The sequence below is a fragment of the Podarcis filfolensis genome, assembly GCF_964270895.1.
Source record: "Podarcis filfolensis genome assembly, chromosome: 15".
Taxonomy (NCBI): domain Eukaryota; kingdom Metazoa; phylum Chordata; class Lepidosauria; order Squamata; family Lacertidae; genus Podarcis; species Podarcis filfolensis.
The window spans coordinates 279,120-298,411 of record NC_139618.1 but is presented as its reverse complement, the minus strand read 5'-3'; the positions used below and the strand labels follow the sequence as shown (position 1 = coordinate 298,411).

The window sequence follows — 19,292 nt, the reverse complement described above, 5'->3', positions numbered from 1 at the left end:
ACTTCCTGCATTCCAGGAGGTCAGGCTACATGACTCTTGGGGCGGGTGGGACAGTGCGCCTGCCAATCACCTGGCATAATGGTGTCAGGGGGTGTGGCAGGTGGGTTGTCCAGCCCACCTGCTGACGCTTTGAGACTGCTGATAAAATATAGCTGAAGGGCTCTTCGGATGCTTTTATGGAGCCTCCACCTCCACCTCTAGAGACAGTCTATCTGGATTCCTAGGTTCTATGGGGTGTTTGGCCACTGTGAGGACATGATGCTGGACTAGATCAGCCTGATCCAGCAACCAGGCTGTTCTTATGCTCTTATAAACCCTAAGAGAGCTACTGCCGGACAGTGTAGGCAATACTGGTGGCTAGAGGGACTCAGCAGACGGCCGAGTCCTCTGTTCCTAGAAGGCCACCGAAGGCTACTAGCTGCGATGGCTGTATGCCACCCTCAGAGGACCCTGTTGTAAGGCTCCTTCCTAAGCCCTGGCAATCTTTCAAGCAGAGGCCTGGCAGGCAGAGGGTGAACCAGAAACTCCCCCCCTTGCAGTCTTTGGCCCATCCCATGCCCCTTCCCCACACACCCCGCCAGTACCCACTCTTACCTGGGCCACCAAGGCCTTGCGGCTGTCCCGCTTCACCGCCATGGCAAAGTCCAGCCACGTCCAGGTGTTGTTGTGGTATTCCAGGCAGGGCAGCACCAGGTTGAGTTCACCCCAGTCCACGCTGTTCTTTTCCCCCTGGGGAAGAGGGTGGAGAAGCAGCAGGTCAGGCCATGTCCCAGGGGGCAGGGGGATAGGGACACCCTTCTCCTCCTCCCCGCCATGCTCCCCGCACCCTAGCCCCAGGAAACGGGAGCGCCCACATATCTGAAGGTTCTGGATGGGGTTAAGGCGGCAGCAGGCGCAAGCCGGATCCAAGAGGTTGTGTGGGCATCGGCCAGGATGCCACAGCATCCCATTTGGGGACAGAGAGAAGGGAGTTCTTCACACATGGCTAACTTATGGAACTCTCTGCCACATGATGTGATAGTGACCACGACGGTAAGGAAAAGCCATGCTGCATTCATGGTCCATCCCCAAACCCCAAACCCAGGACGACTGGCTGACCTTGTAGCTCACGCAGAGCGGCACTTGTGGGATCTTGATGTAGATGAACGAGTTATTCATCGCTGCCCTTTCCTTCATCTTGTCAATGTCGTCTACTGGGTACTAGAACCACAGAATCAGGGAACTGAAGGGTTGGAATCACAGATAAAGACTCCCAGGCAGGCGGCCACCCAACCTCTGCTTAAAAACCGCAAAGGAAAGAGAGTCCACCACCTTTATTTTTTAATTTATTACACTTGTATACTGCCCTTCATCCGTAGATCTCATAAAAATAAGAGAATAAAGCACAGAATACATAATAAAACCAAGAAAAAACCATACAAAACAGTTCCTTCCCCACAACATGTTTAAAAGGGTATCGGATGTAATCAGCCAAATCGGCCTGGCTGAAGAGGAACATTTTTGCCTGGTGCCTAAAGGTGGGTAATGAAGGTGCAAAGTGAGCCTCCCTGGGGAGAGCAGTCTATCTTCCAAAGGAGTCCATTCCGCTATAGGGAGGGAGGAAGGAGCCTGTGTTGGGAGAAAGCACCAAGGGGCCCCATCCTGCCAGCCAGGTGGGCGGCATATGCATATACGTGACATAACATAATGACCCTCCTCCACACCCAGCTCAACGATTATTATTATTTTTAATAATAAAATTCACTGTGCATGGCTGTCAGGTTGCAACCAGCACACTGGGGCAACACCAACGCCCCCTGCCCCCGTGTGCTCCCACACCCCACAAGAGGGGCAAGTTACCTCTGGCGTTTTGCGGAAGGAGCGCCTGACCCCTGACGTCCGGTTGAGGCCCTGAGCCATGCCCTTCCCCGTCCCCAGGGAATCTTCGGAGACCATGAGCTGTCGGGGCTTCACCACTGGCATGCCTGCACAGGGCAGAAAGAGGTGCAGGGGTGGGATTCTGCTCCCAGCAGCTCCCCGCTCCCCACTCACACATAAAGCCCCGTCCCTCCCCAGTGAAGGCGGAGTAGAGGGAGAACAGGGAATCGCTCAGGGGTGTGGCAGGCAGCCTCCTCTGTGGGGACAGGAGCTGGTCACAAATTTATTTCTGCCTGGCGCAGTGTTTGGGCAAGTGCCAGGTCATGGCAAAAGCGCACTGATGGGGTGAAACCAGATGGGTAACAGCAGCAAGAATATTATTGGCCCAAAAATGGAAGCAAGAAGAGTTACCGACGATTGAAGAATGGAGGATGAAGTTAATGGACTATGCAGAATTAGATAAACTAACAGGAAGGATTCGAAACCGGCGAGACCAGAAATTCACGGAAGACTGGAGTAAATTTACGGACTATTTGAAAAGTATTTGTGAAGAACAGACGACGTTTGTAGGGTTGCAAGAAGTTTTGTGAGGAGTATTATTAGAAGTATTGTAAAAATGGACAAGGGGGAGGATGATTTGTTAAGAGATGTAAAGGCAATATAAAGTTAAGAAATGCATAAGAAGTGGTTAAAACGGTGGATCATCAGAAGGGCTGATGGAAGTCTAAAAAGATTGTATAAGTGATAAGTTTTGTGGTACATTTTCTAATTTATATGTTAAAATTAATAAAAAATATTATATATATAAAAAAGCGCACTGATGGGAGGCCAGCGGAGGCCAGGAGGAGCTCACCTGTCGTCACCAGCTTGGACTTGTCCTCTTCGTCGCCCACCTCCTCCTCCTCCACGTTGCGTCCCGGGAAGAAGAAGCCCATCATGCGGTGGAAAAACTGGTGCGTCAGCTGGATGGTGAGGGGCACCACGTTCACCTGGCCGGGGCGGGAGGGGCAGTCAGGATCCCCGACATGTGGAGCCTTGCCACCCTCTCCCTCCCACCCCATTCTCCCTCACATGATTCCATAGACTGCCTGGACACAGAAGAATGGTGGGGGGAACCAGCAGGGGAAGAAGGCCAGGAGATCTGGGGTGGGACAACGATGAGTGGTCAGAGGGAGAAGAGGGGGCAGACTGGGAAGAGGAGGTGTGAGAAGCTGAAGAGGCGACAGGGTTTGGTGAGCAGGAAGAGGCTGGAGCAGAGAGCAGTGCAGAATCAGAGGCTGGAGAGGAAGGGGGCCAGGAGACAGGAGGCAGGCAGGGGAGGAAGCCCTCTTGCTGCAACCAGCTCCCTTCCCCTCTGGTCTCCCAGAACCAGAAGAGGGATGAAAAGGGAGGAGCAAAGAGAGACAAGACAGCAGAGCCTTAGGCTGCTGGGGAAGGAACTGGGAAAGGAGACGTAAAGATCAGTGGAAGGCAGGGACCTTCAGTCCTTGGGGCAAGACCTATAGGGAAGTGATCCTTGGAGATTTTTAAGCAGAGGTTGAATGACCATCTGTCCTGGATACTTTAGCTGAAATTCCTGTATGGCAGGTTGGACTGGATGACCCTCAGGGTCCCTTCCAACTCTGCAATTCTATGATCTCTAGACCTGCACTGGTTTCTTTGACTAAAGAGTTAACTTCAATGACACCGGTGAAGTTAACCGACTCCAGCTCCTGCCATATGCATCCCATCACCTCTCTCTCTCCCATGCGCGCACACTGCCGTCTCACCTCGAAATGCTCTTTGATAGAGATGCCACCCACTGGCGGCCGGACTTTGCTGAAAATCCGCAGGGCCAGCTGGCGGCCGGACTGGCAGGTGCTCTGAGGGCGGAGGACCACCTGCAGGCAGGAGCAGACAGGGCAAGGTGGCCGCGGTCACAAATGTTACACCCCACCCACTCAAAGGAAGAGGCTTCATCATAGGGCTTGGCAGGCTCAGGAGCAGTGGGGAAAACACTCTGCGTATGCCCAGAGCATTCATTAGCAGAGCCCACGCAATGGCCCCAAGCCTCTCCACCTTCCAGGCTGGGCAGTGGGGAGTCCAAGGGGCAGGGAGGGGACTGCTGGCTCTGCCACTGACCTTGTAGACGGCGTTGGGGAGGAGGTTGTTCATGGTGACCCATCCCAGCTCCAGGAGGTGTTCGGCCGTGTCGTCCGACTTATTCACCTGAGAGAGGGAGAGAGAGAGGAGGCAGTACGGTGAACCCTGACCATGGCAGCATCTGCTGTGACCCCCACTCTCCTCCTTGGATTCCTACATTGCAGGGCTTTGGATAGATAATAATAATAACAATAATTCATTATTTATACCCCGGCCATCTGGCTGGGTTTCCCCAGCCACTCTGGGCGGCTTCCAACAGAATATTAAAATACAATAGTCTATTAAACATTAAAAGTGTCCCTAAACAGGGCTGCCTTCCAATGAAGCTGCCATCCGACAAAGCAGTGTGGCTTTCAGGGCAGAAGTTAAACAGACACTACAAGCTCAGTTTAATTCATTAATAAAATATTTCTCATTCTCCTGGTCTCATAGCTGCAAAGATGACCCCTGGGGGTCCCCACTCTTCCACCCCACCTTGCTGTACAGGAAGCGCTGCAGCTCCAGCTCAGCAATGCCCAGCTGCCCGTCCTCCTCGGTCAGGCGCCACCGGGCCTGGGCAAAGTAGAACTCTGTCCGGCGGGCCACCCCCACGTCCTCCGGCTGCTTCCGCAGCTCCATCTTGTTGGCCCGCTGCAGCTGGAAGTCCTTGAAGCACCTGGAGGGAGGGGGGGCAAGGTGAGGAGATGGGGGGAGGAATAGGGGCACAGGGAGAGACTTGGGGGCAAGGAGGGCCCGCAGCCTGCGGCCAGGGACATTGTGAGAGGTGGAACCGCAGCTGTGCAAGTAGCGCCTCCATTTTCCCTTTCTTTAACTATGTTAATGACCAAAATCAAGACCTCCTTATGCCAAGCGCTCAGTCTTCTCATTGGAGAGGTTGCGTTAAGTTATGTTTGAACGTTGAATGTGTAGGATTATGTCTGAAGTCCATGGAAAGAACAGACACCATTCGATGAACTGCTAGGTAAGTGTTTAATGGTTCTGCCATTGGTATTTGTTTAAAAATTTTATGTTCTGTACTGCCCTGAGATCCAGGGGTATAGGGCGATATACAAATTTAATAAATGAAGAAATAAATAAAATAAAAGCCAATAAGTATTTGTTTTTTTCCTAAAAACAACAACAACATGGGGCTCCCAGGTTTCGAGGCAGTCTACCTGCTCAGGATAACCGCTGCGACTGGCGCCTCCAGAGGGAGCTTGCCCCTCCTACCTGATGAGGATATTTAGCTCTTCGCTTTCCTGCTGCAGTTCAGCTTTCTCCCGGCTCAGCTGCTCCTGCAGCTTCTGGTTGTGGTCCAGGAGAGACTCGTTCCGGCCGTCGTCCTGCAGCGACTGGAGGAAGGAAGGAAGCAAGCAAGCCGTCACGGTGCGCATGGGGACGTGGGATCTTGGGGCTCCCGCTGACCTGCTGCCCCCACTGCCTGCCCATCCCGCCTTGGAGAGGCACGCACGGCAGGACGGCCTAGCATGTGGAGGGTTGAGGGGAGCGAGAGTCACCTTCATGACCGAGTACATCTGCTTCTCCAGGTGGCGGATCTGGGCCACGTGCTGGCGGACGGCCTCCTGCAAATGCAGGATGCTGCTGCGCTGCTCCTCGGGGTTGCTGGAGATCTCCAGCTGGAAGCGGACACGCTGCTTTTTCTCACTGTGCTCCTGCGAAAATTGAAATGTGGAGGGGGGAGGTCTCGAGTCATAACCTCAAGACCTGGGCAGGGACAACATGGAAAGTACAGGGGTCTCGATCCAGCGGGGTGGGTGAATGATGAGAAGGACCCTGCTTTGCCTGAGACCCTGGAAAACTATGGTTTCTTGTCCTTGGCTTACAAGACTACAGCTTGCTGAACCCAAAAGCTTAGCTTAGGTTAGCTGTGGTTTGTTCAGCTACCCCACTTGAGATGCAAAACAAGCCAGGGTTTTATTGGGGGGGGGGTAACAAACTATGGTTTGCTTGGCTGTGGGGTGGCTTGCAGGGTAATCAGACAAAGCATGGTTAGAATAAACTGTGGTTCAGTGGTAAGTGCAAACTATGGGCATCGAATGGAGATGGATGCTGGACGATTCAGGACAGATAAAAGGAAATACTTGTTCACGCAGTGCATGAACTTTGGAACTCTCTGCCACAGGAGGCAGTGATGGCCACCAGATTGGAAGGCCTTAAAAGAGTAGACAAATTCCTGGAAGAGGAAGCAGCTATCAGTGGCTACTAGCTGCCATGGCTATCCTCTGCCTCCACTGTCAGAGGCAGGTGCACTTCTGAATACATTTGCTGGAAACCCCAGGATGGGAAATGGCTCTTGTGCTCAAATCCTGCTTGTGAGTTTCCCTTGGGGGCATCGGATCAGCCTCTGTGAGAGGAGGAGGCTGGATTTTTGGAACCTCCCGCTCCAGAGGAAGTCTACCTAGATTCCTAGGGGTATCTGGGCTCTGGGAGGACAGGAGGCTGGCCTAGATGGGGCCCCCATGGCCTGATCCAGCAGCCTTTTCTTACATTTTTACAGACAAACCACAGTTTAGCACCCTGCAGAAACGCAGGCAATGTAACCATTACATACCCCAGCCTGCTAGGATTTCTGATGCTAACAACAACAAAAAGCTAGTCCCCAATATGTCATCCCACCTTGCGCTTGGGCTCCACGTGGAGCAGGAGGTTGTTGACAATGTCGAGGATCATGGCGTACTGTGCCGGGTTGGTGGAAATCTCCAGGTCGTGGTGGATGAGAGTGAAGGTGTCCGCGGCCCCTGGAAGGTGGGTGGGGGGTAAAAGAAGAGGGCAGAAATATGCCCCCAAAGTCCTTCATTCAGAACCATGAGGACTGGAGCCTTGCTTTGTTTAATAAAATAATAATAATAATAATAATAATAATAATAATAATAATAATAATATATTATTTATACCCCGCCAATCTGGCTGGGCTTCCCCAGCCACTCTGGGCAGCTTCCAACAAAATATTAAAATACAGTAATGCATCAAACATTAAAAGCTTCCCTAAACAGGGCTGCCTTCAGATGTCTTCTAAAAGTCTGGCAGTTGTTCTTCTCTTTGACATCTGGTGGGAGGGTGTTCCACAGGGCGGGTGCCCCTACCGAGAAGGCCCTCTCCCTGGTTCCCTGTAACTTGGCTTCTCGCAGCGAGGGAACCGCCAGAAGGCCCTCAGAGCTGGACCTCAGTGTCTGGGTAGAATGATGGGGGTGGAGATGCTCCTTCAGATATACCGGACTGAGGCCATTTAGGGCTTTAAAGGTCAGCACCAACACTTTGAATTGTGCTCAGAAACATACTGTTTTAAAGCTCAGGAACGCAAAGGCAGAAGGTCCCTGGTGGGATCTCTAGGGAGGGCTGGGGAAAGTCCCTCCTGGCTGAAAGGCTGGAGAGCCTTGGCTGCCAGTCAGTGCTGGCAATACTGAGCAGAGTGGAGCAACGGCTCGGCTCAGGATAAGGCAGCTTCCTCTGCCCCCTGGCACACCCACTACCTGCCACCCCCTGCCAGTCCATCTGCTTCTCCTGGCTCCTCCCCACACACCTTCCTGCTTCTTGAGGAGATCCTCCTTCTCAGGGTGGGCCGGTGGCTCGGGCGGCTTGATCTCGGTGGCCAGCTCAGGGTTGATGTCGTGGCTGTAGCTGATGTAGTACATGCGGCAGCTGCACCGTGAGATGATGCGCTGGACCTGCTGGGTGGGCTGCACCTCGTGCGGCTGGTTCCAGTCTGGTTGGGGGGGGTGGGCGGAGGCAAAGAGTCGCAGGTCAGATATGGTACAAAAAGTGAATAAGGAGTAGGCTATCTTTAAGGAATACATCAAAATTTATGTGGAAAAAGTAGAATTTCCGACAGATATTGAGTGAATCCAGAAAATGATTAGAGTGAAAGGAGAGTAAAGTTAAGATAGAAGAAGAGATTAAAGAAATAATGACATGCGTTTAAGCCAGTTGGAAAAATAAAGTAGCGTAACAAGAACAGCTTGGTGGGTGTCCGTGTGGGGTAGGTGTGTAGGTATGTTGATATGTACAGTATAGATAGGTATTATATAGAGTAATGTAAGTATGCTTTATGTTATAAAAATAAAGTAATGTGCTATGTACGTGTATTGTGTAACTGGATAAATGTATACGTTTTTGGGGGGGGACCCAAAGAGTCGCAGGTCAGATTCCCAGGCGGCTGAGAGAACATCACCCCCCACCCGCCCGCCCTTCCCAAACCCCTGCCACCCTCCCCGCCAAAGGAGGTGGGCACTCAGCTCTCTGGCCTGGCCTGCCTCCTCTTCTCTTGGCACACTGACCTGTGGTGGTGCTGACCATGCCGCCCACCGCCTGCCCGCTCTCCATCAGCTCCTGCACGGAGTCCAGGCTTCGCTGGCGGTGCTCCTCGATGTTCTTGACCTGGGGGTGAGGGAGGCAGGGAGCAGGGGTGAGGGAGAGGGAGGAAGGACAGCCTCCGGGGAGAAAGCAGTGTCCAGAATTCGCCAGGCACATTTTGCCCCTGGCTATCAGCCACCTGAGACCACTTGTCTTGGCAAGGTGTGTGTTGTGGGGAACAGCACTGCAGGAGTGCAAATATCCAGAGTGTGGGAGTCAGGTGGGATTACTATGAGCAATTATAAAATATGCATCAAGCCATTGTGTCCACAATGAAAGCATTGCGTTGACTGGGTTTGATTCATTAACAATAATTTCTGATCAAATCCCACAAGCCTCTGCATCTCTGGCCATTTTCTCTACTGTTCATTTTCTACGCCTGACAGGCACGTATAAGCAATCTATACACAAGCCAGTTGCTTCATCAGGCATCCTCGGTACATGAAGATAGTAGGTTACTTTGATGGAGTTTAATCTTTAGATAGGTCTTAAGGGTCAGGAAGAGAGTTCAGAAGGAGATGGTAAATCCTGCCTCTCCTGTTTACTTCTGTTTATGACCTCCAGAGTTTCCTAAAAGCACTCCTCTAGTCCTGTTTTATTTACTCTCAGATATGTATGCATGCTCAGAGTAGTCTTTGTAGTTAAAAGAATTTATTCTGATCTAACGTTGTCCCCACATGGGTTTTTTTGAAATGCTCAGGGGAAATCTGATTGGTTCTTACGAACACTGTGTAAAAAGTTCTTTTGTGAATAAAACGACCTGGGACTAGAGGTGGAGAGGGAGGATTCTTATTATTATTGGCACCCCTCCCAGTCTTGCTGGTCAAGCCTCGTGTGTATTCTATTAATCAGAGTCCAATCCTTCCTTGCTTTGGGAACGCTACACAGCACCCACCTCTAGCCAGAGCTGCACGTCTTCGTGCTCGGAGGGGCTGCTCTCGGTGGTGGCGAAGTACTGCATCCCGTCCAGCAGGCAGGTCCAGGAGGTCTTCTGCTTGAGGGTGTCCCCATACCAGGCTGGGTGGTGCTGGCACTGGAGCAGCTGAGCTTTGGCAGCCGAGACAATCACACAGCCCTCCGTCTCTGCCCCGCGGAGGACCATCTGGGGTGGGGGTGGGGAGGGAGGAGCAGGAGTTGGCAACAGGCAATGTTTCACTCCAAAGAGACAGGGTGGTGCAGTGGTTAGAATGCCGGGCTAGGGACCAGGGTTCAAATCCCCACTCAGCCGGGAAGCTCTCACCCTGGGCCCGCGACAACCTCTCAGCTTTCACAGGGGTCGTTGTGGGGATTAAATGAGGAACAGGACCTGGGAGAGACTAGGGTTCAAATCCCCGCTTGGTCCATGACACTCACTGGGTGACCTTGGTGGGCCGGTCATGGTCATTCTCAACCCAGCCTACCTGGCAGGGTCGTTGTGGGGATAAAATGGGGAGTGAAGAACCAGGGAGGCCGCCTTAAGCTCCTTGGAGGAAAAGGTGACACATGAATGTAACGCCCTCCCATCAGATGTCAAAGGAATAAACAACTATCTGATGTTTAGAAGACACCTAAAGTTTTTTAATGACTGGTGTTTTAATGTATTTTTAATCTTCGTTGGAAGCCACCCAGAGTGGCTGAGGAGATGCAGTCGGATATAAGTAATAAATAATTATTATTGTTATTGTTATGATGAATAAATAAAGTCACTAAAAGGCTGGAGTGACATCAAATATACAATCCAAGGCTGCCGTCTCAGCCACCAGCAGTTGAAGGTGGCAGATGCGCCTTCACGGGAGGTTTTTAAAACAGAGGCCATCTATGAGGGATTCTGTAACTATGATCCCTGCATTGCAGGAGGTTGGACTAGATGACCATTCCGACTCTATGAATAGTACATAAAACCATACAGCAAAATCCATATAAGAGAAGTTTAAAACAGACACCATTTTACTATTGTGGAATGGTCCATTCTTAATTGCCTGCATGGGCTGGGCCGAATAGGAAAGTTTTCAGCAGGCATTTAAAAGTAGGAACAGAAAGCACCTGCTGAACCTCCAGTGGCAGGGAGTTCCACAGGGCTGTGCCATTGCCACTAAGGACTAGTCACCTTGCTGTTGTCAAATGAGCCCCACTGACCTGGGGAATGGCCTACGATGTTCCTGCAAGTGAATCTCCTTTGATAAGATGCAGGCTAACCCCCTCAAAACAGTCAGCCCCCCCCCCAAAGCTGCCCAACCAAGCAAAGAATCCCTGCAACCCCGGTTGCTCACTCCGCTGGGTGAGAGGTGGCAGCAGCCCCCGTTTCCCACCCAGCAAGGAGGAAGGGGGGCCGCGGCAGGTGGCGGCGGCAGCAAATACCTGGCAGTTGACCAGCTCGATAAGGCAGTTTCGGTTGAAGATGTCGTCCGTCTGGCAGGCAGCAATCCCACACAGCTGCTCGCTCACCCCGGAATCCTCCTCTGTGAACACCACAAAGCGGTCCGTCTCCTCGATCAGCTTCTTGAGCATGTAGGCTCCTGGGGGGAATCACAGATTTCAAGAGTTGGGGGAACCCCAAGGGCCAACTAGCGCACCCCTGAGAAAGATGAAAGGCTGGGGTGAGAGGTGGGTGTAGGAAGAGCTCTATGGTCTGGGTGTGAGAGGAAAAGTACACAGAACTGGACCGGGAAAGTTTGTCCACAGTAGTTCATGCGCTGGGGACTTCAGGGCTGGACTACTGCAGTGCGCTCTGTGTGGGGCTTCCCTTGCATATGATTCAGAAGCTGCAGTTGGCGCAGGATGCTGCAGCCTGATTGCTGACAGGAGCAAGGCCTTGTCAGCACTGAACTCCTGTGCTCAGATATACGCACTGGTTGCCAATTTGTTACTGCGCAAATTTCAAGATGTTATAGTATATAAAGCCCTTAATAACTTGGGACCAATTTGCCTACAATATCACCTGACCCCACATGCACCCGCTTGACTACTTTGATCGGCAGAACTTGCCCTGCTACAAGCGCCACGTTATATCAGTTCCGCATTTGTAAGAAAACAATATTTTAGTCTGGCGGCGCCTACACTTGGGAACTCCCTGCCTATTGATATCAGGCAGGCACCTTTGCTGCACTCTTTTCAGCTAAAGATGTTCTTGTTTAGACAAGCCAGTCCAGATGTTCAGAAAGTGGATGCGAGTTTCAATCCATTTTCAGCCTATTGTTGTGTTAACTTTTAGAAAGCCTCAAATTATTGCTAATTCTTCTCAGGGATTATTTTATTGCTTTATCTTTCTCGCCGAATATTCAGAGATTTCTTTACAATGGAGTGGTGTATAATTTTTATGTAACAAGCACAATAAAAAAATGAGGAAGCTGAAAAAAGTGATGTTCTTTCCCACTTCCTCTCTCTGCTCTATGGTGTGTATCAAGGCTCCGGTCCATTCTTTGAGTTCCGACTCAGATATTTACATGCATCTTCCCCTCGTTTTCTGTCGGGGGGAATGGGACACTGATCCAGCAATGATTGGTGACCGGGGTGTGTGTGCCTATGACACTTGCTCCATAATTCAAAACCCCCACATGCGAAAGGAGAGGCTCTTGACTTCCCCGCCCCCCGCCACTTTACAGCCAACCCCTTTCCCCCTCCCTCACCTCCGGAGGGGCTGCGCTCCGTCCGGGTGCTGCTGGGTGGGGCGATGACCCTCAGCGGAGGCTGGTAGCTGGGGGGAGGCCCCCTCTTGGGCTTCTTGGCCGGCAGCTGGGGGTCGATCCTGAGCCCCTTCAGGGCCTCAGTGGAGAGGTTGCGCTTGAGGACCGCCGCTTTCTTGTAGCCGTCATAGAGGCCAAAGGCGATGTCCCGGTTTGTTGTGGTCCAGGAAGCCCGCAAGTCCACCAGGTGCAGCTGGTGCGTGTGGAAGACGTCGTCCCCGTCGCGAAGAGGCAGCTCCTGGCAGGGAAGGGAGGCTGTCAGGCACCACATGCGCCCCAGGGGAGGAGGCTGCGCAAGGGAATGATGGTGCCAGGAGCAGCGCGTAACAACTGCTTGTCACACAGGTAGGGCTGGGAATGCACACACACAGACACACAAAAGCCTGGAGAGCTTCTAACAGTCAGTGTGGCTAATGTGGAGCTACTGGTTCCACAGATCTTCCAGATCATGGGGACTAGAAACTTAGTTTGTCTTTCAAGGGAAGAGCCGAATCTCTGGGACAGAGCACCTGCTGGGCTTGCAGAATGCTTGCACCTCCAGTTGGGGGCTGAGGGAAAAACCCCTGCCTGAAACCTGGGGGAAGGCATGCTCCCTGCTGAAGGAAGGGGCCTCCTGCGCTGCTGCCCACCTCCTCGGCGGTGCGGACGCTGTGGCGCTGGTAGGCGAGGGAGGAGAGGCTGAGGAGGTGGGTCTTCTTGACCAGGGAGTCCAGGCGGTGGTCGGCATTCTCGTCGCAGGTGGAGGCCATCAGGTGCACTGTGACAAGGCTCAGGTCGCTCATCATCTGCGTGATGCTCCATTCGGAGATGAGGCGCCGCATCACCGTCCCGGCTGCAGGGTGAGAACGGCGGTGTGAGGAAGAGAGAGGGAAGGGAGAAGCCTCTCCCACCTGCCAACGTCAGATCCCCTCCCAGTTCCCACCCCCCTTGTGCCCACTCACCCTGGGGGATGAGCCTCTGGGTGCCTCGCGTGAAAATGTGCCCCTGCCCACACTCCAGCTGGATGCCACGCTGCTGAGCGAAGGAGGCCCAGTAATGCACCTGGGGGAAAGCAGGAGAAACAGGGTTTGCTTTCATCTCGGCCTTCGGTGAAGTTCGCTCAAACAAGGCACACAGGATTGGGGGGGGGGCAGAGGTTTTTCACTCTCCCTCTTCCGCAGTGCAGCACATTACTCTCTCCAGAGCCAGCTGGTCTAGCGCCGCCGCCACTCTTTCCAGAAACCATGCAAATTGAGTAATGCGAAGACCCGGTCATCCGTCGAGCGACAGCAGCCAGGCTGCAACTGGCCCAACAATGGAGATCTCCTTCCCACATCATTCTAACCTGGGTTTCCCAAACTCAGGTCTCCAGCTATTTTTGGACTACAGTTCCCATCATTCCTGACCAATGGTCCTGCCAGTTAAGGACGATGGGAGTTGCAGTCCAAAAACAGCTGGAGACCTCCTGGGGTTTCCAACAACGGATTTTGCTGTGTCCAACTGTGGAAGCCGAGCCCCTGTGGCTAGGAACCATTGATAGCCCATGCATTTGCCTAATCCTGTTTATTAATTATTTTTGGCCAAATCCTTTTTATTGGTTTTTCCTAATTTTTACCAAATCAGCCACAACAAATTTTGCAAAAATTGGTTTCCCGCACTCCGTTCTTGCTGCGCCTAAAGTTTCTTCTTGTTGCTGCGGTATTTCCCTAGTTACTTCTAATTCACATTCCATTCCTTACAATTAACTTTATATTACAATAGCTTGTTGTTGTTTTAAAACTTGGTGCCCTTAACCATCAGCTATCCACTTGCCAATTTTTGCACGTACAATATTTTAATGTTTACAATATCTACAAGTAAGGTTAGTCAAATAATTATCAGTCCAGAATAAATAATAATTATTATCATTTCTAAAAGTTATTTTAATTTATTGTCTAGTCCTGTTTAAAAGCCATCCAAATTGGTGGTCACAGATGCCTCCTATGTGTAGTGTGAATAAATTCTTACCTTTTCCTGCAACATGCAACTTCCTTGGGTGTTCCCAAGTCCTAGTGTTATAAATCTGAGGGTTGCCCCTTACACCCCTCCCCACTCAAGCAGATGGGCTTCCCAAGTGCAAATCCGAAGCCAGGTGAGACCCCACCCTGACTTCCGGGAGCCTGGCCTGCATCTCACCTGGAGCTTTGGGAAGAGGGCTGTGAAGGAGAGCTGCCGGTAGTGCTGGCCCAACTTCTTCCTGATGGGCTTCAGGTTCCCGAAAAGTTTCCCCCGGCAGATGGGGCGCGTGACGCTGGTCCACGTGGCCCAGAAGTTCTGCATCCAGCGCAGGGTGCTGCTGTAGAGCAGGATCCGGGGCTGGGAGGGCTCTGCGGAGGGTGGGGTGGAACAGAACAGTTGTCAAGATCAGATCATCATTGCCATCAAGACAACAAGCCCCAGGGCAGGGACTTATAACCACTTTATTTTAAAATAATTCTTATTAATAATTCCAATATAACAAATTATCATAACATATCATCTTCCTTACCCCCCCATTTCCCCCCTCCCCAAAAAAGAACCCTCCCTCCCTCCCTCCCCAAGACTTCCCTTGGTTCCTCTCTCTGACTTTTCAGCACATGTTGTTCTCTGCATATTGTAAAATTGTAAAGATCCTTAAATTGTCTATTATATTAACAGTCAATAAATTTGTGTATGTTTATTCAAAGCCTGACAAAGAGTCCAATTCATTTTGGTTTTTTTTAAATAGTTTGTAAAAAGTTCCCATTCTTCTTTAAAGTCACAGTTGTCTTTGTCTCGCAGTTTGTATGTCAATTTTTCCAGTTCTGCATAATCCATCAATTTCTCTTGCCACTGTTCTTTCGTCGGGGTTTCCTCATTCTTCCATCCTTGTGCTATTAAGACTCTTGCTGCCGTTGTCGCATACATAAAAAAATTTTAATTTTTCTTGGCAGGTCGGGATTTATAACCACTTTAAATGGGATACTTGATTTTTAATTGCACTTTATTCATAGCAATAAGGATGCCCTCAGAAGGTGGGCTCTCTTTTGTTGGGGTTTTTAATAATAATAATAATTTTTATTTATTTATTTATACCTTGCCCATCTGGCTGAGTTGCCCTAGCCACCCTGAAATAATGGGATCATCTAGTTGGAAGGGACCCCAGGAGTCATCTAGTCTGACCCCCTGCTGCAATGCAGGAATCTCAACCAAAGAATCCCTGGCAGGTGGCCACCCAACCTCTACTTAAAAACCTCCAGGGAAGGAGAGTTCATCACCTCCCGAGGGAGACCGTTCCACTGTCAAACAGTTCTTGCACTCAGAAAGCTCTTCCTGATACTTAGTTGGAAATCATTTTTTAAATAATATTTTTATTGGTTTTACACAGTTTTACAAATTTTAACTAGAACCATTTCAAACATTTAAGCAAAAGGTTCTTTTGATCCTCCGGACCTCCTTCCCTCCCTCCCTGGGTTCCATATTTAAAATTAGATCTTCTGCATCTTTTACCATTATCCATCTGTTATATATCCATAGTTACCATAGATAAGTCCACATTACAAGTGTCATTACATCCCTGCCAATGACTTTAACTGTTTACAGTGGTCTTTTAAATGAATTAAGAATTTGCTCCAGTCTTTTAAAAATACTTGATCTTCCTGATATTTAGTTGGAAATTAAAATATTTCCTCCTGAGGGAATCAGACTCAGCCTGGCTCCTGTACCCTACCCTACCCTATATAAAAAAGTGGGGGAAACACACGACCCTGTCTTCTGTCATGGATGCTTTAGCTGAGATTCCAGCATTGCAGGGGGTTGGACGAGATGAGACTTGGGGTTCCTTGCGACCTCTATGATTCCACACTCACCCCCGCTGGGCCGCGTCAGGTCCATGCAGATGCAGAGGTTGAGGTTCTCAGAGCGGAAGGCGCGGTAGGAGTCATAGTCCTGGCCCACGGGCACCTCGGGAAGGAACTCTGGGGAGCGCAGCACCACCCCGTGGTGGTCGTGGGGGTTCCCGTGGCACAGCCACGTCAGGTCCAGCGTCATGCACAGCTGCGGCAGGTGCAGGAAGCAGCAGTCATCGTACCTGCCCCGGAGGAGGAGGAGGAGGAGGGTCAAACAGGTATTACGCCCCACGGCAGGAGGGGAGCACCCTGATCCTGCCCAGCAACTAAGGGGAATCTCGGCCTGATATTAATGTAATTCATAAAGGCATAATATTGTGCCTTGATGTTGTAACCTAGGAGTCAAAGGCAGGTGATTCATAAATAACAGCAGTGCTTTTTCCTGGGGGAGACACAGGGGTACTCATACCTCTAAACATTTTGTGAATCTTTATACTTTTGTCTATTTACTGTACAGTGGTACCTCGGGTTAAGAACTTAATTCGTTCCGGAGGTCCGTTCTTAACCTGAAACTGTTCTTAACCTGAAGCACCACTTTAGTTAATGGGGCCTCCTGCTGCCACCACGCCGCTGGAGCACGATTTCTATTCTCATCCTGAAGCAAAGTTCTTAACCCAAGGTAATATTTCTGAGTTAGGGGAGTCTGTAACCTGAAGCGTATGTAACCCGAGGTACCACTGTATTTATTTTTCATGATTTGAACTATAAAATGGTGTACCCCTAAACATTTTTTTTAGAAAAAAGCACTGAATAATAGTAATAATAAGGCAACTTATATGCTAATTTTTCTTTACGCAAGGACAATGCTTATCCTGTTTCTTTCTTTCTTTCAGTGGCTTGTTAGACTCACTTACTTAGCCCACATAAAACCCTCTGTATTCTGCATGCCTGGTTCATGCTTTCGTTTCTCATCTTTCCATTTCCATCTGCTGTTATTACTGCTCTCTCTGGCTCCCTTCCCACGCTACATTCCTAGGATTCTCTGGTTATTGAAGAAACGCCAACAGAGGCAAGCTTCACTACCCAACGCCTGGGCAAATGTAATAGCGCCCTCCCCTAAAGAACCACCTCTCTCTCTCACACGCTCACGTTCTCGCCCTCGAAGCCCTGCTTCCCCCTGCCAATATGGCCACTTACTTGGAGGCTGTCCGGACGTTGACGTCCAGGTCCCCTTTGAAGACGAACTGCCCTGGGCGCCAGTGGAAAGAGAGGTGGCTCCACTCCCAGTGCATGTTCTCCGTGGTGTTGTAGGGGTCCTGCGGCAGAAGGCGAGGTTGGAGCAGAGACCAGGCTGCCCCCCTTGTTGGTGGCCGCCCAAGCCCACGACCCGCCGGGCTCCCTCCATGCCCCGCCCCGCCCCGTCGGGCCTCACCTCCGTGGCCACCTGGTGCAGGTTGGCCTGCTCAATGTCCATGTGCCAGTCGCCGTGGAGAAGCAGGCGGCTCTTGTCCCACCAGGGCAGGGGGGCGCTGGGGTCCTCGGAGGGCTTGGTCAGCAGGTCAATGGCCTGCCCAATCAGCGTCCAGGCCGGGTCCCAGCACGGGCCCCACACGATGGTGTACTGGAAGACCTCGGCTGCGAAGGACAGGGGGCTCAGGCGCGGAAAAGCACATTCCTCCGTTCAGAACCATGAAGACCAGAAACTTGTGTCGTTTTTACTGGGTGAGCTGTAGCTCATGGGCAGAGCCCCTGCTCTGCCTGCGGAAGGTCCCTGGCTCCATCCGCTGCAGCATGTCCAGGTAGGGTTAAGGCTCCCTGCCTGAACCCATGGAGAGATGCTGCCAGCCAGTGTAGGCTCAATGGGCTTGGGATAAAGCAGCTTCCTGTTTAAGTCAGCTGTTTATTCCACCCCATGAAGACTGGAACCTTACTTAACTTTCAAGGGAAGTGATCAAAGCTCAATGGGAGAGCCCCTGCTTTGCAAGCAGAAGGTCCCTGGTAAGAAGCAATAACAGCAACAACTTTTGTTTTATATATAGCTGCTGTAAACCTGCTGATTTTTTTTAATGAACAATGGCATATAAATATTTTAATAAACACAATGCTGTAAAATACTATTATTCTGAACTCTAGGTTCAGTCCCTAGAGGCATCACCTCTGGCGCGGCCGGGAAAGATTTCCTGCCTGAAGTCCTGAGGAGTTGCTGCCAGTCCGTGCTGACAGTACTGAGTTAAATAGACTTAGAATAAGGCAGCTTCCAGCATTCCCTTATCATTGCACTTTTCACTCCACCTTCCCTCTCTGACAACTTAGGGCTGCGCTTGTGGGTCTCACCAATCTAGCGGCCTGTTTTATCCTCCCAGCAACCTTACGAGGCGGGCTGGGCCATGAGACAAAGAGACTGGCCCAAGGTCACACAGCGGGCTTCATGGCTCACAGGAAATGTTAGTTCACATCTTCCTGGTTGGAGACCAACCCTTAAACGCAGCTGCCTTTGCCTTTGGGTGCCTGAATGTTGAGTGACTACAACTCCCATCATTCCAGGCTATTAGATTGGCTGTGGATGAAGGGAGTTGAAGTCGACAGCATCTGGGGGTCTAAGACAGAATCACTCTGCATGGAAGAACCATGACACGGGTTCAATTCCTGGAAGCATCTCCAGTTTAAAAACAACAGACGTTCTTTGTTTCTCTTTCCCCCTCCCCCCCATTTTTTATTCCCCCCCCTTCTCTCTCTTTCTGTTCTGTGTTTCTATTCACATTAGCTTTTTAGTCTTGAAAAAGAAATTAATCTTTTCATTTTCCAAATTTCAATAAAATCCATTCTTTAAATAGGACCAGGTGGCAGAAGTGGGATTGGGGCAAGGACCCTTCTCTCTGCCTGAGATCTTGGGGGGCGTTAAGGCTGCCTCCTGCTCCTTCCTCCTAGCCTGGAAACCATCGCGGGGACTCACAGTGGAAGTCGTGGTAGAACTTCAAGGGGGGCATGTTCCTCTCCACCGAGACGTCACCCCAGGGCGGCCCCAGCTTCAGCACCTGCCGCCGGCGGGAGCAAGGCTGGCCCCGCTGCTCTGCCCCGGCCAGACGCCCCGAGAGCCGCCAGTCCCGGATCTCAAACAGGTAGCGGGGGTAATCGCGGATCCGCACTGCAAAGTCAAGAGGTGAAGCGTCAGGAAAGGGCAGGTGAAGTGACCCAGGGGATGTAGGAGCAACAGCCCCCGGAGGGAGGTCGCAGCATTTGAGGCTTTTTGGAGAAAATGCGAGGAAAAGGCAGAAAGGCAGAAATTTATAAAATGATGCATAGCCCAGAGAAATTGGAGAGGGCAAAGTTTTCCTCCCTTCTCTCATAACACCGGAAGTCGTGGACATCAACGTAGCTGAATTTTGGAAGATCCGGGACAAGTAAAAAAAAAAGGACTTGTGCAGGGTTAAACTGTGGAACTTCCTCCCACAGGAGG

At 51.0% G+C, this 19,292-nt stretch overlaps 1 protein-coding gene across 2 annotated transcripts in view; it reads right to left on the bottom strand.

Annotated features, from left to right (window-relative positions):
• BLTP2 (bridge-like lipid transfer protein family member 2) overlaps window positions 1-19,292 on the bottom strand; it is a 42,551-nt gene that overhangs the window by 727 nt on the left and 22,532 nt on the right. For both annotated transcript variants that reach the window (XM_083587283.1, XM_083587284.1), the window contains 22 exons: window positions 18,789-18,980; window positions 17,268-17,470; window positions 17,033-17,151; window positions 15,857-16,077; window positions 14,166-14,356; window positions 12,953-13,052; window positions 12,641-12,843; window positions 11,955-12,249; window positions 10,687-10,844; window positions 9,245-9,451; window positions 8,274-8,373; window positions 7,520-7,702; window positions 6,616-6,737; window positions 5,496-5,651; window positions 5,209-5,330; window positions 4,474-4,654; window positions 3,979-4,065; window positions 3,627-3,737; window positions 2,711-2,846; window positions 1,840-1,964; window positions 1,099-1,200; window positions 595-729 (listed from right to left, as the gene is read on the bottom strand). In XM_083587283.1, coding sequence (XP_083443409.1) covers window positions 595-729; window positions 1,099-1,200; window positions 1,840-1,964; window positions 2,711-2,846; window positions 3,627-3,737; window positions 3,979-4,065; window positions 4,474-4,654; window positions 5,209-5,330; window positions 5,496-5,651; window positions 6,616-6,737; window positions 7,520-7,702; window positions 8,274-8,373; window positions 9,245-9,451; window positions 10,687-10,844; window positions 11,955-12,249; window positions 12,641-12,843; window positions 12,953-13,052; window positions 14,166-14,356; window positions 15,857-16,077; window positions 17,033-17,151; window positions 17,268-17,470; window positions 18,789-18,980 — 3,449 coding nt within the window. The remainder of the gene's footprint in view (window positions 1-594; window positions 730-1,098; window positions 1,201-1,839; window positions 1,965-2,710; window positions 2,847-3,626; window positions 3,738-3,978; window positions 4,066-4,473; window positions 4,655-5,208; window positions 5,331-5,495; window positions 5,652-6,615; window positions 6,738-7,519; window positions 7,703-8,273; window positions 8,374-9,244; window positions 9,452-10,686; window positions 10,845-11,954; window positions 12,250-12,640; window positions 12,844-12,952; window positions 13,053-14,165; window positions 14,357-15,856; window positions 16,078-17,032; window positions 17,152-17,267; window positions 17,471-18,788; window positions 18,981-19,292) is intronic.